Source organism: Hemitrygon akajei, chromosome 18 (assembly GCF_048418815.1).
Source record: "Hemitrygon akajei chromosome 18, sHemAka1.3, whole genome shotgun sequence".
Taxonomy (NCBI): Eukaryota; Metazoa; Chordata; class Chondrichthyes; order Myliobatiformes; family Dasyatidae; genus Hemitrygon; species Hemitrygon akajei.
This window is the reverse complement of record NC_133141.1, coordinates 37,370,457-37,387,491: the sequence shown is the minus strand read 5'-3', so window position 1 is coordinate 37,387,491 and position 17,035 is coordinate 37,370,457. Positions and strand designations below refer to the sequence as shown.

Here is a 17,035-nt window from a genome sequence, read left to right as displayed (position 1 = left end):
AGTGCTTATACTATATACAACCTTGGAATTTGGCCCCTTACAAGCAACCACAAAACAAAGAAACCCGACGAACCCATTAAAAAAGACTATCAGACACCCAATCTGCAGAAAAAGAAGCAAATTGTGCAAAAAATAAAAGTAAGCAAATAGTATTCAGAACTGAAGATCACAAAAGTGAGTTCATAGCCACAAAGCCAGTCACAGCCGATCCATTAGCTGCAGGCCTCAGTTCAGTGCAGAGACGAGTAAACCTCACAGAGCAGTAAGCTGAACACCAGCATGTCCTTCACCTCCCGCCCCGTCACCTTGACCTTTTCAATCTGATCCGGCACTTAAATCAACCAAACAGTGGATCTGACCTGGGCCTGATCCGCCACCTTGATTTGGCCTGTACCTGACCTTTCCAATGTGGCCCAGTGCTTAAATCAGCCAGACATCGGCTTGCTCCTCATTCCCAGGCCCAGGCCTCGTCACACCTCACTTCTGTCTCTTCGAATCACATCCAAGTCCAGTCCAGAAATGGCTAAACATCGACTCATTCCCCACTCTCTGGTCCGGACCCTGCCGCCTTGATTCAGCGTGTGATAACTTTTTCTCGGTTCCTTTCAATAGTCTTACCATTCATCTTAATTCTCTGCCTCTGGCTTTTGCCCTTCTCTATGGATTTTTCTCCAATGTTCTGAACACAGGGAAATTATCGAATTTGAAGGCAGAATACAAGGTTAATGGCAGGATTCCTAACAGAGTGGAGAAACAGAGTGAACTTGGAGTCCGCATCCATTCACCCTTCACAGATGGCATGCAAGCTGATAGTGTGGTTAAGGTGGCCTGCATGGTGTATTGGCCTTCATCAGTTGGGGCCAACTACTGGCTAATATGTGGGGGCATAATTTTAGGGTGATTGGAGTAAAATATTGGGGGAATATCAATGCAAGTTAATTTTTAAAACCAGTGTTGAATGCATGTGATGCCCTGCCAGGGTGGTGATAGAGGTAGATACATCAGTGAAATTTAAGAAACTCTTAGATAGGCACATGGATGACAGTAAAATGGAGGGCTATGTAGAAGGGAAAGGATTAGATTGGTCTGTGAGTTGTGCTGTAATGTTGTATGTCCTATGAGTGGGTTATCAGACTCTGTGTATGTGTTGATTACAGATCCACATCTTGTGCTGTGCTGCAGGGCATGCTATGTCAGCCTACTCTCTTTATTAATACTGTAATCACAATTCATGTCTAGTGTTAAGTTTTAAGGGATTAACCTGGCTAGACGTTAATAAGGCAAATGAACAGTTAACATCTTGGCATTTGCAGTTACAACAATGGAGAGGTTGTCTTCCAGAAAACAATTCCACATTCCTCATTATTACACTTGTAATAGAAGAATGAAGCGAGACTAAATTTTAGCTATGGAATAAATATTAACCATATAGAATAACAGAATTGGGTTGATTATGCATTGTGTTAGTGCCTGTTATAAAACCTTTTTTATTCATGCCTCTTAAAACATTCAAAATTTTAAAAATAAGGCTCAACAGCTGCATAAACTTACATCTCTACCCGAAGATACCATGCGAATGCAAGATAAAGCCTAATTTTATTCTGAAACCTGAATGCTGAAGTTTTGCACCACAATAGCTTTCTGTCATTTTTTTTTAAAAACACAAGAGTGTCTGCAGTTCCTCCAGCATGTTGTGTGAGTTGCCATTTTCAGAAACCAGTTTTATTGAAGGGGCCAAATTTTTTCTGATCTGTCATCGACACAGTGTCTTGTATGTTTTGTCTTCTGAATGGAATTAAGCAAATTGTCTACCCATTCGCTGAAGTCATAGAACACTACAGCACAGAAACAGGCCCTTCAGCCCATCTAGTCCATGCTGAAGTGTGATCTATCAAGTTCAACTGACCTGCATCTGGACCACAGCCCTGCATGATCCTCCTGTCCATGTACTTATTCAAACTTCTCTTAGATGCTGAAATCAAACCCACATCCACCACTTGCACTGGCCACTCACTCCACATTCACACCTCCCTAGGAGTGAAGAAGTTCCCCCTCAGCTTCCTCTTAAACATTTCACCTTTCACCCTTAACCTACATCCTCCAGTTCCAGTCCTACCCAACCTCAGTGGAAAAAGCCTGCTTGCTTTTACTCTCTCTGTAGTCCTCATAATCTTGTATACCTCTATCTAATCTTGCTGTACTAAATACAATCTGTATTAAGATTTTAGTTTAAGTTGAACCCTGAGAGCAAAGTCATAATGTAATAGTACTCTACAACAATGACTGCGTTTGAAAAGTATTTACTGGATTTTGGGCCAATCTGAAGTTCTGAAAAGTGCTATATAAATGCAAGTCTTTGTTTCATTAACATCAGATAATTTTCTAAAGGAGAAAAGATATGAATTACACGTCCCTGTCCCTTCAGGTTACTAGGCAGAATAATGTTTACTCTGAGAACACTCTCCAACATGTTGAATGACACAACCATTGAAATAAAGAATGTTAAGAGAAAAGACCTGCCAACTCAAATGTGAGCATCGACAAGGCACTGAGCCATCACAACAGCAGAGTCATATTCCCTTAAACACTCTGATGTCATGGTTCGATACGTCCCTCATGCTGTGTGTTTACATTCCTTACTTTGAACCCAAGCACCTCAGAATATGTAGAGAAGCATGAAGGGAGACAACAAGAGATTCTGCAGACGCTGGAAGTCTTGAGCAACACGCACCTCATTCCTCTGCCCCCTCACCCCTTCTCTTCCCCTCCCCCATGACCTGCCCACCACCTCCTTCCCCTTTATTCCATGGTCCATTGCGCTCTCCTATCAGATTCCTCCTTCTTCGGCCCTTTGCCTCCTCTACCCATCACCCCCCAGCTTCTTGTGTCATTTTTCTTTCAAGCCCTGGCCCCCTCATATGGAATCACCCATTACTTGCTAAGCTTGCAACTCCTCTTTTTGCGGGGGTGGGGGGGGGGCGGGAAGCAGAAAATGCTGGAAACACACAGCAGGTCAGTCACCATCTGTGCAGGGAGAACCAGAGCTAGATTCAGATCAACGCCCTTTTGCCACATTATTAGGATGAAGGGTTGAACTTGGAAACATTAACACTGTTCCACTGTTCACAGATTGCACCCTGACCTGTTAACCATTTCCAGCATTTTCTGTATTTATTTCAAAATTCCATCTTCGGTAGCTTCCCCCCCACCCCTGCCACCTTTTGATAACTATTTATTTCTCTGATCTTCCCTTGTATGTATTTATGCATGTGTCATGTTCATGCATCACAATGTTTTTATCTTGCTGAAAGAGTGATTCATTTACAGGTTTAGTTCTTCAGCCACTCTGATTTCCTCAAAACAGCTTGTGTTATTAACATTAGATCTATTTGCCAATTTGAGAAGATGTCACTTATCGATGTGAGAATCTTTTGTTGATTCATTTACAAAAGCTCCACTTCCAGAACACACTCAGAATCAAATCATTCTTCAATATTCTCTTGAACGTTGCCTGCAGGAATCAAGCACCATCCATGCATACTTTAAATTTACCTCCACTTTCACAAGGATTCTCTTCGTGCCGCGTATGCCAGCATTCCATTCCCCAGTGTCGGTTTTACTAGATGGTGTCAATGAACAATCTCCATCACACTGTTTAAATTGCTTTTCTCCGTGACTTAAGTTAAAATTTCATTTCTATCTCAGTTGCCTCCCTTCTACTTTTCCCTCAAGGTTTGGCTGAACTAAGCCTAGTCATGTCCTCAGAGTTCTGTACATGAGTAACTCAGAAGCAACATCACCCACAGTGGAATGTGGTTTTGGTGCGTAATTCAGAAATAATTTAGCGAACCAATGTTTCATCTTTTAAGTTGAGGAGCCCTGCAATTAATTGTCAGTGCTTCTTTGACAACACTCACGGATCTCTCAGCCACATCATAGAGTCATGGAATAGTACACCACAGAAACAGGCCATTCGGCCCACCATGCCCAAGCTTACTATTGCACACAACTATACTAGCCTTAAAAGGGCAAACAGAAAAACCAGGGAAATCTAACAACAAGGAGGAACCTGTCGCTACCACTTGTCTTCCCTATATTTCTACAGTTTCTGAAAGGATTCCTGAAGAAATACCAGATTAATACCATCTACAAACCTGTAAGAAAGCTCAAATCACAGCTTATGAGGGTCAAAGATGACCTGGACTCAGATCGGCTGGCGTTAACCGGATCCCCTGTGAATGTGGAGCAGCATATATCAACCAGACTGGACACACAGTGGAAAGCCGCATCAAGGAGCACAGGAGATGCATCTGTTTGGGTTACCCAGAAAAATCGGCAGTAGCAGAACATTGCATTCACAATGGCCATAGGATTGACTTTGGCACAAATCTACTGTGCTGCACCAACGGCTTTTGGGACCGCCTGGTAAAGGAAGCCATTGAAATAAAACCAGAGGAAAAGAACTTTAACAAAGATGAAGGTCTCGCTCTAAGTAAGAATGGAAATTCGAATGTAAACAAGGTGGGATAGCGGAAACCTGATTCGATGAGGAGCAACCAATCAGGAAGGATGGACGACGGGGGTATAAATACCACTGGACTAGACATGCCCAGGGATCATCCCTGATGAAGATGGCAGAGTTTGTCATTGAAATATCAGTTATAATTGATACCTGTACTCCGCTGGAAGCACTTATTCATAAACTAGCCTCATTAGCCACCCTTTGCCCATAGCCCTCTAAAATTAGGTAATTCAAATGCTTATTATAGATGCCTCTTAAATGTTCTTTCCAGCTAATATCTTAATATCTTTGTAAAAAAAATTCTTCCTCAAATCCTCCCCAAGCCTCTTATCACTCACCATATACCTATGTGCTCATGCTTTGGACGCTCCCACCCAAGGGAAAATATTTTTACTATCTATTCCCCTCATAATTTTGCACATCTCTATCAGGTCACCACTCACTTTCCTTCACTCCAGAGAAAACAAACCCAGCCTACTTAATCTCTCTTTATAACTAAAATGCTCCAAACTAGGCAAGTCCCCACGTATGAACATCACCAATAACCCGATCTGCATGAACAGTTTGCAAGACAAGCTTTTCACTACATTTTTGGTACATGTGACAATAATAAAGTAGTACTAATGTCCTGCTAAACCTCCCGTGTCCAGTCTCTAGTGCAATCAAACCCTTTGTACAGTGTGGTGACTGGAATTGCACACAAGGTGTGGCCTGAACAACATTATATAAAAATGTAACAAAAATATCTCTGCTCTTATATTCGAGGCCACAGCTGATGAAAGCAAGCATCTCATATGTCTTCTCCACTAGCCTCTGTACCTGTACTACAGAGATCTATAGGCTTGTACCTCAGAGTCCCTTTGTTCGTCACTACTTACTAAGACTCTTCTATTTACTGTGGGTAAGATGGACCATTGACCTCACAATCTCATTATGATCTTGCACCTTGTTTACTTGCATTACATTTTCTCTGTAGCTGTTACACTTTATTCTGCACTCTATTATTGTTTTACCTCGTTCAACCTCAATACACTGTGTAATAATCAGACCTGTATGGAGCATGCAAGACAAGCTTTTCACTGTACCTTGGTACATGTGACAATCATAAACCAATTCCTAAGCCAGCCTATATCCCACCTACATCTGGGCTTCAAAAACATATCACTTCACACTCGTCAGGATCAACTTCCATCTGCCATTGCTCTGATGAACATTCTCGCTCATCTATATCATATTGTCATCAAGACAATCCTCTTCACTATCGACAGCACTCCAATCATTTAACACTGGATAATATAAAGGAATAATGCTATTTTATTTCATCATAGATTCATATTGAAGTGAGCAAATTTTTCAATAAGCTATGATGTGAGGGACTAGATCTTTATTTTTTCCATTTTGCTCTGTTGTTATTATAAACTCAACACATTTTTCCTCAATCTAGTTTGATTGACTATCTATGAGTACTAAGACATTATCAGTTGCTGTAATCAACATGTACTTTTCCCCACACATTGGCTATTTACATCTCTTTATAGGTGCCTTCACTGTTCTGCTCTGCAGTCTTACATTTGTCCTCAAGCTCTTTATCTTACAATAAACAAATTCTGGCCATTTCCTTCATGCTTCCAAATTTTCAATGTGAAGCCATTTTTTAATTTATCTGCTGGAGCAATATCATTTTATGTTTTCTTTATTATTGACTTAGTTATACCTGAAAAAAGCTTTTTCAATTTGGAAATCATGCTTAAACTTTCTCCGTCTAATGGCAACCTGGGAGATGCATCTGCAATAACATTTGTTTCAGACCCAAATGGCCTGTCCTGTAATGCAGTGTTCCATGCTCTTTCCTCCACCTGGTTCATTAATACATGCAACAAGGGTTATGTCTGGCTTAATATCGAAGTGGATGCTGTGCCCTGTAATATCCCCTGCATACTTTCCCAATCGTGTGTCCAAACATGACTGAACATCCTTTTGTTCAATTCTTGCCCATCAGTGTGGTCAATTATGCTAATTATAGTAATCAGCTGTAATCATTAATATTGCTCTTTGCTGATTCTTGTGATGTTGTACGCATTTCATACAATTTAAAGAGCTGAATACATGAACATAATCTCCCATTCATTCCACTCTTCATCAACCGCACTTGGCTGAATTTACTTGGCCATGACCAGAACTGAGCAATCTGATACTGTGTCCATGCTCACGGCAATACTCAATTTAAGTATATTTTAAGTTATTTTGCCACTTCACCAGAGAATGTTGCGCGTGAAAATCCCAGGTGCAGTTTCTGAGATACTCAAACCACCCCATCTGGCACCAACAATCATTCCATGGTCAAAGTTACTTAGATCACATTTCTTCCCCATTCTGATATTTGGGTCTGGACAACAACTGCATTTCTTAACCATAACTGCACGCTTTTATGCATTGAATCACTGCCACATGATCAGCTAATTAGATATCTGTATTAATGAGCAGGTGTAGATAATAAAGTAGCCACTGAGTGTATTTTGTCATTTTGATACACCTGTGGAAGATGCTTTACATTACACCTCCAGCAGCTATTCACGCCATTTTCATCCATGTGATTCCATTCCACCGTGGAACTGCAGTCTTTGGGTGGAAAGATTCACAAGGGTGTTACCGAGACTGGGGGGCTTGACTTAGTTGAGCCGTGCGCATTTTCCCTGGAGTTTAGGAGTCTGAGAGATGATCTCAGAGGTTTAAAAAAAATCACAGAGGGTATAGATAAAGTCAATGCTCACTGTTCTTTCCCCAACAGATCTAATTTTATTGAGCATAAGGCTTAAGGTAAGGAGAGTGAGGTTTAGATTTAAAAGGGATTTTAACTTTTCCCCCCATCCTGAGGGTGGTAAACTTACGGTACAAGTGCCACAGGAGTTGCAGAGGTGGTTAAAGTTACAACATTTAAAAGTCATCTAGACAGGTGCATGTGTAGGAAAAATTAAGGTTTATGGACCAAATTAAACTTGGTCAGCATGGATGAGTTGGGCTGAAGGGCCATCTTTGCTGCTGCCCTGTAACTGTAAACTTTCACTGTGTTTGTGCCTTACATTAGACCAAATTGTTTAGCCTTCCTCAATGTCACGAATGTCACAATTGTAAGTACAAAACTGTAATTCTCCTTAATTAATGGCTTTGATTCAGCTTTCATTTTAATTAAGCCACACAAGAGAAAAGCCATCATATGTAGTCCAAGAAGGAGAAGTTACAAGTCCTCACTGGCAGAGTTACCTGTTAGTTGATTCAAATTTCCAGATGTGCAGTGCATATTTTAGTATATTTAAGTTGTAATTGCTTTTTTGTACTCCAATGTGGCATCATTCTTTGCAAGCTCATTCCCAGCGTAAAGGCATTAACCCAGATGCAAAGCATCTCTTCAGCACATCACACCTTTCCCGTCTGGCTCCATAGCGAGTCCAATAATGGACCAGGAGGTCAGATACACCAAATATATCACTGTATCTCAAGCCTTTTGCTGTCTGTGACAATAATAAACCAATTCCAATCCGATCTCTGGCTCACTTTAAACTTCCATGATTGGCTGAACACAAGCAAAGGTCTGAGCTGTGTGGAGATCTGAAGGGCGAGCAGTTCCCACAGAACAGTCGGCTGGCAGTCAGTTTGATTCCACCCTTTATATGTTCCTTTGAATGCTCGCACCGCTTGCAACCTTAGTAATTTACCACTCATAAACTGAACTTGAATTTAGAACTCTATGATGCATGGCTTTGGGGCCATGTAGGGAAATATATGGTAGTGCATTTTGGTCGAAAGAATAAAAGACATGGACTATTTTCTAAGCAGAAAACAAATTCAGAAATCAGCGGTGCAAAGGGACTTCTTCATATAGGATTCTCTAAAGGTCAACTTACAGGCTGAGTTGGTGGTGAGGAAGGCAAATGCGATGTTAACATTCACTTTGAGAGGACTAGAATAAACAAACAAGGATCTAATGCTGAGGCTTTATAAGGCATTTCTCAGACCGTACTTGAAGATTTGAGAGCAGTTTTGGGCTCCTTATATAAGAAAGGATGGGCTGGCATCGGAGAGCGTGCACAGAAGGTTGACAAGAATGATTACAGAAATGAAAGAGTTAACGTGTGGAGCATTTGATGGCTCTGGGCCTGTACTCACTAGAGTTTAGAAGAATGGGGGAGGGGGAAACCTAATTGAAACCTGTTGAATACTGAAAGACCGAGACAGAGTGAATGTGGAGAGGATGTTTCCCGTAGCGGGGGAGTCTAGGACCAGAAGGCACAGGCTCAGAATACAAGGGTGTCCCTTTAGAACAGAGATGAGAAGGAATTTCTTCAGCCAGAGGTTGGTGAATTTGTGAAATTCATTGCCATGGATGATGTGGAGGCCAAGTCATTGGACATATTTAAAGCAGAGGTTGATAAGTTGTTGAATATTAAGGGTATCAAAGGTTACAGGGAGAAGGCAGGAGAATGGGGTTTAACAGGGATAATAAATCAGTCATGATGGAAAGGAGGATCAGATTAGATGGGCTGAATGGCCTAATTCTACTTCTATATCATATGGGCTCATATGTAGACAATATTTTTAGCGACTAACCTAGTAGTGAGTTTCCCCAAATGTAAATGAAGTTACCTAGACTAATGTTGTACATTAAAAATACCTCTGCAAGTACAGAATACAACAACATTAACCAATATTGTATTCACTGTTAGTCATCTGCCTCCTTTAGTTAGACCACATTTGTAGTATTAAGTTCAGTCCTGGATGCCACTTTACAGGAAGAGCATGCAGGCTTTGGAGGGCTTGGGTGGGGGGGTAAGAAGAGGTTCACCAAGACATTGCCAGGAGTGATATCTACAAGGGAAAGATAGACAAACTTGGATAATTTTCTCTGGAGTGTTGGAGGCTACTGATAGTAGTATGTAAAACTATGAGCAGCAGAGATAAGGTAGAAAGTCCCTCAGATAATGGAAATATCAAGTACTAGGAGGCATAGCTTTAAGGTGGGAGAGGGAAAGTTTGAGGAGAATTACAGGGGAATTTTCTTTCAGAGGTACGTGCCATGAGGAGTGGTGGAAGCAATGTTTTAGGAGCATATAGATAACACATGACCAGGATTGGAATGTAGGAACATAAACCACGTGCAATTCAAGTTGGCATCATTGTTAGCTCCAACATGGTGGGCCAAAGGACAGTTCCGTTTGCCACCTTACAGGAAGGATATGCAGACTTCGGAGGGGGTGAAGAGGCTTATCAAGGATGCGAGGAGTATGGTGGGCTGTGGTCCAGGTGCAGGTCGATGGGACTAGGCAGCAAAACAATTTCGTATGGACTAGATGGGTAAAGGGCCTGTTTCTGTGATATAGTGCTCTATGACTCTATGTTGCCAGGAATATCTACAGTACAAGAAACCAGCAGACAAACTGGGATTGTTTTCTCTGGAGAGCTGGAGGCCGAGATGCGACCTACGTTTTGTCTTCTGTGCTGTTCCGCTGAACGTAGTGGGCATGCTATGTTGGCGCCGGAATGTGTGGCAACATCCTTAGGCTGTGTTGGTCATTAATTGACACAACACATTTTACTGTGTGTTTCGATGTGCGTGGGATAAATAAATCTGAGTGTTCTATGTGAACAGACTGTGCCGAACCCTGCCCTCTATTTGTAAGAGTCTGCACGGTCTAACCCTCACAAACATGAAATTACATACTCAAGTGCACAATTAAACTTGTGAACATGACATGACTTGAGAGAACATTGTTGCCTCAGCCAAATTGAGCATCCACTTAAGACAAGTACTTTCACTGCAAGGTGGAGAGTTCTGTATATTAAATACAATCACAGCATGTAATGCACTCCGAATTACACATTTATTTAAACTGTGATTTTCAGGTGTTAAGCTATTAACATCCTCCCATGCTCGATCTTTCAAATGAAAGAGCATAGGAAGATCTCACTGACCCTGACAATCTTTTCCGGCCATATTTTTAAACAAATGTGCTGCCAAGCTCACAAAAATCTTCTTTCCCCGGGGAATTATTTTATCCGGTGAAGCAAATGTGATGCAATGTAATTCAAAATAAAGAAACCATGGATGAGCATTCAGATATAGGAGTTGAAATGACAGCTCTTTGCATCCAGTTCCTTTTTCTCAGTGCAGAAAGCAGCTTGGATTTATTTATAGAATCACTGCTTTTCTCAAGCCCCAAAGCAATTTACAACCAATGAATTATCTTCTGAGCTGTAGTCATTCTCTCACTGTGCATCACTTCACCGTTGAAGCATGAGGATAAATAGAGTGCAAGTGGTAAAATAGCACTTGAAGCAATATCCTACTGACATAAGAGTAAGGCCATCATACATTTACTCTTCAAGGTCTGGAAAATGATTGTATCTTACAATGAGATCCCTTCCTATTCTTCCTATATAGTGCATGAGAAACCATGCCTCACAAATTTGGGTATTTTGAAGAGGCAAGAGGGTTGATGAGGGCATGGCGGTAGATGTTGTCTAAATGGACTTCAGCAAGAACTTTGATGAGGTCCTGCATGGTAGGCTAGTCTAGAAAGTTAGATAACATGGGAACCAGTGTGAGCTAACCAATTGAAATCAAAATCAGTTTCGTGATAAGAGGCAGATGATGGTAGAGGAAGGTAGTATGTAGAGAGGAGATTATTGGTATACCACTGGAATTGGATGTTGAGTCCTCTAATGTGTATCATATATAAATGATTTAGATGAGAATGTCGGTGGCATGATCATTAAGACTGCAGATGGTGCCAAAATTAGTGGCAGAGTAAACAGTCTTACTTACAGTTTTACTCTCGCACAAAATGCGAGAGAAACTCAGCAGGTCGTGCAGCATCTATAGAGGGAAATAAACAGTTGTTGTTTCTACCAGAGACCCTTCATCAGGAATATTGACGAGTCCTGATGAAAGTTCTCTCAACTGTTTATTCCCCTCCATAGATGCTGCCTGACATGCTGAGTTCCTCGAGCATTTTTGTGTAGATGCTCAAGATTTCCACCATCTGCAGAATCTCTTGCACCTCTTAGCAGTGAAGATTGTCTGAAGTTACAGCAGGATACAAATGGACAAGGAACTAGGCAAGAGAACGGCAGTTGTAATTTAACAGAGTTTGAAGTGATGTATTTTGGGAAATTAAACAAGGGCAGGACATACCCAGTGAATGGCAGCTGCCTGGGGAGTGTTGTTGAATAGAGAAACCTTGGGGTGCAAGTACCTAGTTCGCTGAAAGTGGCAACACAGGTAGACAAGATTGTGAAGAAGGCACGCTTACCCTGATTGGCCAAAGTGCTGAATACAAGAGTTGGGACACCATGTTACAGTTGTACCTAACACCGGTTAGGTCACACCTTTTGCATTGTGTGCAGCCTGGTCATCACACTAGAAAAAAGATGTGATTAACCTCAAGAGGATGCAGAAGAGAGTCACAAAAATGTTGTCAGAATCGGAAGGCTTGAGTTGTCAGGAGACATTAGTCTTTTCCCCCTGCAACACAGGAGGCGGAGAGCTGACATGACAGAAGTACTGTATACAAAATTATGAGAGGGAAGAGACAGGTAGAGAGCCAGAGCCTGTTTTCACATTGTAGGAATGTTCAAAACTAGAGGGAATGCATGTAAAGTAAAAGGGAGGAGGTTCAAAAAGGATCTAAAAGGCAATTTTTTTCCACACAAAAAGTAGTTGATATCAGGAATGAACTGCCAGAGGAGGTGGTGGAGGGCAGAGCAACAACTACATTAAAAAGCATCTTGGCCAACACTTGAATAAGCAGGATATGGAAATAATGCAGGCATTGGGATTAGTAATAGACAGGCATCATGGTTGGCAGAGGTGCAGTGGGCCAGTAGGCCTGTTTCTATGCTTTACAACTTTATCACCACGTGTCTGGATGAGAGGACAACAGATACAATTCTATCACCCTGAGAAACAGGATGGCACAGCAATTGATGCTCCAGGGACCCTAGCTTGACCCTGTCCTCAGTTTGAGGTTTGATCACTCTCGCCGTGACCACACATGTTTTCTCTGGATGCTCGGGTTTCCTCTCACACCACAACGACCTGCAGGTTAGTGAGTTAATTGGACACGTTTGGTGTAGCTAAGTGGCCAAGCAGAACGTGTGAGAGAGCATGAAGCTGATGAGCTAAAATAGCTTTCCCTCCTTCTCTTGCTATACAGCCATTTACCTCTAAAGAAATAAGAGTTGAATACAGTGATTAAACAATTAAAATAATGTTGGAAAATAAAATGGAATTGTGCCTTTCTGACACGAGTTTAAAAGGAATAGAAACATTTGATATAACTCATTCAATTTATTCCAGTGTAGTAATTTCAAGTTCTATGTTCAATATGCACAATCAAAAGGCGATGCATGCCCTGATATTCTTGAGTCTAGCGGTCCACATATATCACACATTTACAAAAAAAATTCCAAAGTAGCCCACAAAATTTACTTGGGTTTGGAGAGAGACTGATATTTAGCAAATCTGAATGAAGCCTTAAGTGTTTTACTCTTATCTCTTGCAACTTTTAAGCGTGGTTTCACAACCTTTGGCCAAGAGCCAAAAAAAAAAATTGGCACTTGATCAGTAGACGTTGCTCTGACTCTAGATTCGAAACTTAGACTTCAGCATTGAGTAAGCTAGCACTACACAGTTGCCCCTGACAGCTTCATCCCCATTTACAAGAGGCCCAATTCCTATCCAAGAGTGACAGGTGCTGCTTCCCCATGAGTCCTGGTTACAGAGAACACTTTCACTCTTACCTGTGTCAGTGCTGTTCTTTGGAGCCTCCATCAGTCCCTCCAGAATATGATCCACAATGTTCTCTGGGGTGTCGGAGAAGTGCCACAACTTGCTGCTAAGCGTTGACCCATTGGGACTCATTTCTCCTGATGACAGGGACGGGCTGGTCAGCTCATCATCTGTGTCTGCCCATTTATTCTCCAGGCATCCAATGTCAGGGCTAAACTCATCCTTGGGGCTGGGGCTGTCATTCCCGGGAACGGTGTCCTTTAAAAAAGGAAGGATTTTCGATGCACTCGGTCTCCGCTTTAACGTTCCTGGGAAGAAACCATCTTTGTCCACACGACTTCTGGTCAGCGTCGAGGTTTGCTTCTTGAGAAATTTCTCTATTTGCTTCATCCCTGTCATTGTCTTTGAACACTGATCAGGGCTGAAGGATTTCAGCGAGTCTAAACGCCTCGACTGCGTGGGAGTGGCTCTACCTCATCGCCAAAGCTGTTTGTTTCAAACCCAGGCGAGCATGGTGCTTGAGGGCAGTTCACTCCCATTGACTGTCTGAAGCAAAACAGGAATTTCCATGGCAGTCTGCAAGCTGATACTAGTAGGCAAGAGGTAGAAGGAGACAAAAACAGCACAGTGGTAATTAGATAAGGTACTACACAACCAGAGTGAAATAAACTCTATAATGTGAAATTAATGAAACACAAATTTACAGAAACTCAAAATAATGGAAGTTCTTCTCAATCTATCTGAATCCTCTCAACATTGGTTACATTCTCCCTTTGAAAGCCTGTTTATTATTATATAATCAAATGGTCAATTAAGAAACTTTTATATTTATATAGCATGTTTATAATGTTGCCTAGGCTTCTAAGGTTAATCATTTCTGAGGTTACTACCATTATCTAGAGCGCTACAGGTATAGTCCCACAAGTGCTGCTTCGCAATTAGTGTGAAAAAATTTCAAAATAAAGCCTTTGCCAACATTTCTACCCTCCCAGAATTAATGTACTGTATGCTCTTCATTTGAGATGAGGCTTTCCCGTACCTCGTGCAATCCATTCAGGGAGGGTATTGTTTGCCCTCTTCTCATTACTATGATCAAGGTGGAGATTCAAGAGCCTGAAGATACACACTCAACATTTAATAACAGCTTCTTCCCCTCTGCCGTTAGATTTCCAAACAGTCGATAAACATTTCCTCACTGTTTTGCTCTTTTTGCACTACTTATTGTAATTCTTATTATATATTGTACTGTACTGCTGCTGTAAAGCAAACAATTTGACGACATTTCATGTCAGTGATAATAAAGCTGATTTTGACTTCCATTAAAGACTAGCACAAGAATGGAAATGGACCAGAAGGAATATCACAGAGACTATTCTATATCGACAACACTGTGCAACAGTTAGTACCGTATTAAACCTCCAGCTTTTAAATAAGCAATTCTAAAATGTACTTTATTGACATTTTGTAAAATTATTTTGAATATTTTGGGAAATGTTCCTTATTTAAATCATCTGTCTTTATAATTGCCCTATCATCCCTAGGCTAAAGAAGAATTGTTAATCAGCTAGGATTCCTGCAGTTAATTATAAGCTGATTAAAGATATTGCAGAGACATTGTGTTTTAAATGTGCATAGAATTGCAGAGTCTCACAACACAAAAGCCATGTCTGTGCCAGCTCTTCAGCAGCTGGCCAAATAATGCCATGCCCAAGGTTGTTATGGCATCTGTTTGTATTACCTCTTCGGGCGGTGATGCACCATCAATAACTCACTCTGAGACGTAAAAGCGAGGTATCGGCTTTTATTGACTGGAAGAAGGAACAAGCAGTGAGTGACCACTATACTACATCCTGGAGACAGAGAGGCCGGGCTCAGACCTCCATCACCTTTATACCGGGGTCTGTGGGAGGAGCCACAGGAGCAGTCAGCAGAGGGGCGTGTCCAGACAGGTATATGTAGTTCACCACAGGCTGTGTATTCTAGATCATAACAACTTGTGTAAAACATCTAGCAATGTAAAGATCTGCCGTGATGTATCCAAAGGATGGTCACTTGTACAAGTTACGTATTACAGCACCAGTGATCACCGATTGGGTTTCAATTCCTGCCACTCTCTGTAAGGAGTTTGTACGTATTCCTAGTAACCGCATGGGTTTCCTTTGGTGCTCCAGTTTCCTCCCACATTCCAAAGGCATACAGGTTAGGATTAATAAGCTGTTGACACTGGAAGCATAGCAACTCTTGCAGGCTGCCCAGCACGATACTTGCCGATTTGATTTGATGCCAACAACGCATTTCATTGTATGTTTTGATGTGCATGTGACAAATAAAGCTAATATTTATCTGATCTTATAATATCGCCGGAATTGACCCCAGTGACTGCAACCCGAGAGAGAAGAAAGAAATGAGGGCAGTGGTGGAAGAGGGGAGCAGTGGGGCGTGGAAGAAAATTAATTAAGCTTACATGCACGAATCCATATTGTGCAATATGAAGAGCGAGATAAAAATGGTCAGTGAATAAATCCAAATGAGCTGCATTGATAAGTAAAAACAGTTAGTTTGTTTTTCTGTAGCTATCAACTCCATCCACCACGCCGACAAAATACTTTACATAGTTATTTACCTGCACTGCTAACTTCATCATTAGACAAACCACCTTGTTAATCAGAGCCTGGCAGAAGTGCAAGCATAACTGCAGGAAACAAAACTATCACTACAGGCTGGAGGCCAAATTTAAACAGCTTAATCATCCCTGAAAACTTTGCCGGTCATCACCTCAATCAACAAAGAGAAATAATTGATGTTACGAACGAGTTATCATGGCTCGCCAAACCTTAGTTACTGAAACAAAGGTTTTCTCATTAGAGATAATGGACCTTGTGGGATACGGATATGCTGTCTGTCAGTGCTGTTGAATTGATAGAAAATGGCGAGCAATGTAGGAGGGAAGGGTTAGACTGACCTTAAGAACAGGTTAAAAGATTGGAATAACAATACAGGCTGAAGGGCCTCTTTGTACTATTCTATGTTCTAATTCTATACATTTAATTTGCTTTTAAGCAACAAAGGGTGTGGTAGTACAACCAGGATGGGATTGACAGTGCCTGTACTTTATTTTGTTTGTGTAAGTTCAACATGTCATCAAAAACTTTGACAAACTTCTGTAGAATCAGAATTAATATCACCTGCATGTGCCGTGAAATCGGTTAACTTAGCAGGAGCAGAACAATACATGTTAAGATGGAAAAAAGTATCTATATGTATATTAAATAGTTAAATTAAAAATAGTGCAAAAACAGAAATAATAAAAGTGAGGTAGTGTTCACGGGTTCAATGTCCAATTAGGAATCAGATGGTAGAGGGGAAGAAGCTGTTCCTGAATCACTGAGTGTGTGCCTTCAGGCTTCTGTAACTCCTTCCTGACAGTAGCAATGAAAAAGAGGGCATCCCCTGGGTGACGGGCGTCCTTCACAATGGACACCGCCTTTCTGAGACATCGCTCCTTGAAGATGTCTTGGATACTATGGAGGCTAGTACCCAAGATGGAGCTGACTAATTTGACAACTTTCTGTAGATTCTTTCGGTCCTGCACAGTGGCCCCCACCCCCTTACCAAGGTGTGATGCAGCCTGTCAAAATGCTCTCCCAGGTACATCAGCAGAAGTTTGAGTGTTTTAGGCGACAAACCAAATGTCCTCAAAATCCTAATGAAATATAGCTGTCTTACCT

The 17,035-nt window shown here is 41.4% G+C and overlaps 1 protein-coding gene across 2 annotated transcripts in view; it reads right to left on the bottom strand.

Moving 5' to 3' along the window:
• The window catches only part of rapgefl1 (Rap guanine nucleotide exchange factor (GEF)-like 1), a 123,044-nt gene that overhangs the window by 66,890 nt on the left and 39,119 nt on the right, over positions 1-17,035 (bottom strand). For both annotated transcript variants that reach the window (XM_073071413.1, XM_073071414.1), the window contains exon 2: positions 13,319-13,896. In XM_073071413.1, coding sequence (XP_072927514.1) covers positions 13,319-13,706 — 388 coding nt within the window. In that variant the 5' untranslated portion in view covers positions 13,707-13,896. The remainder of the gene's footprint in view (positions 1-13,318; positions 13,897-17,035) is intronic.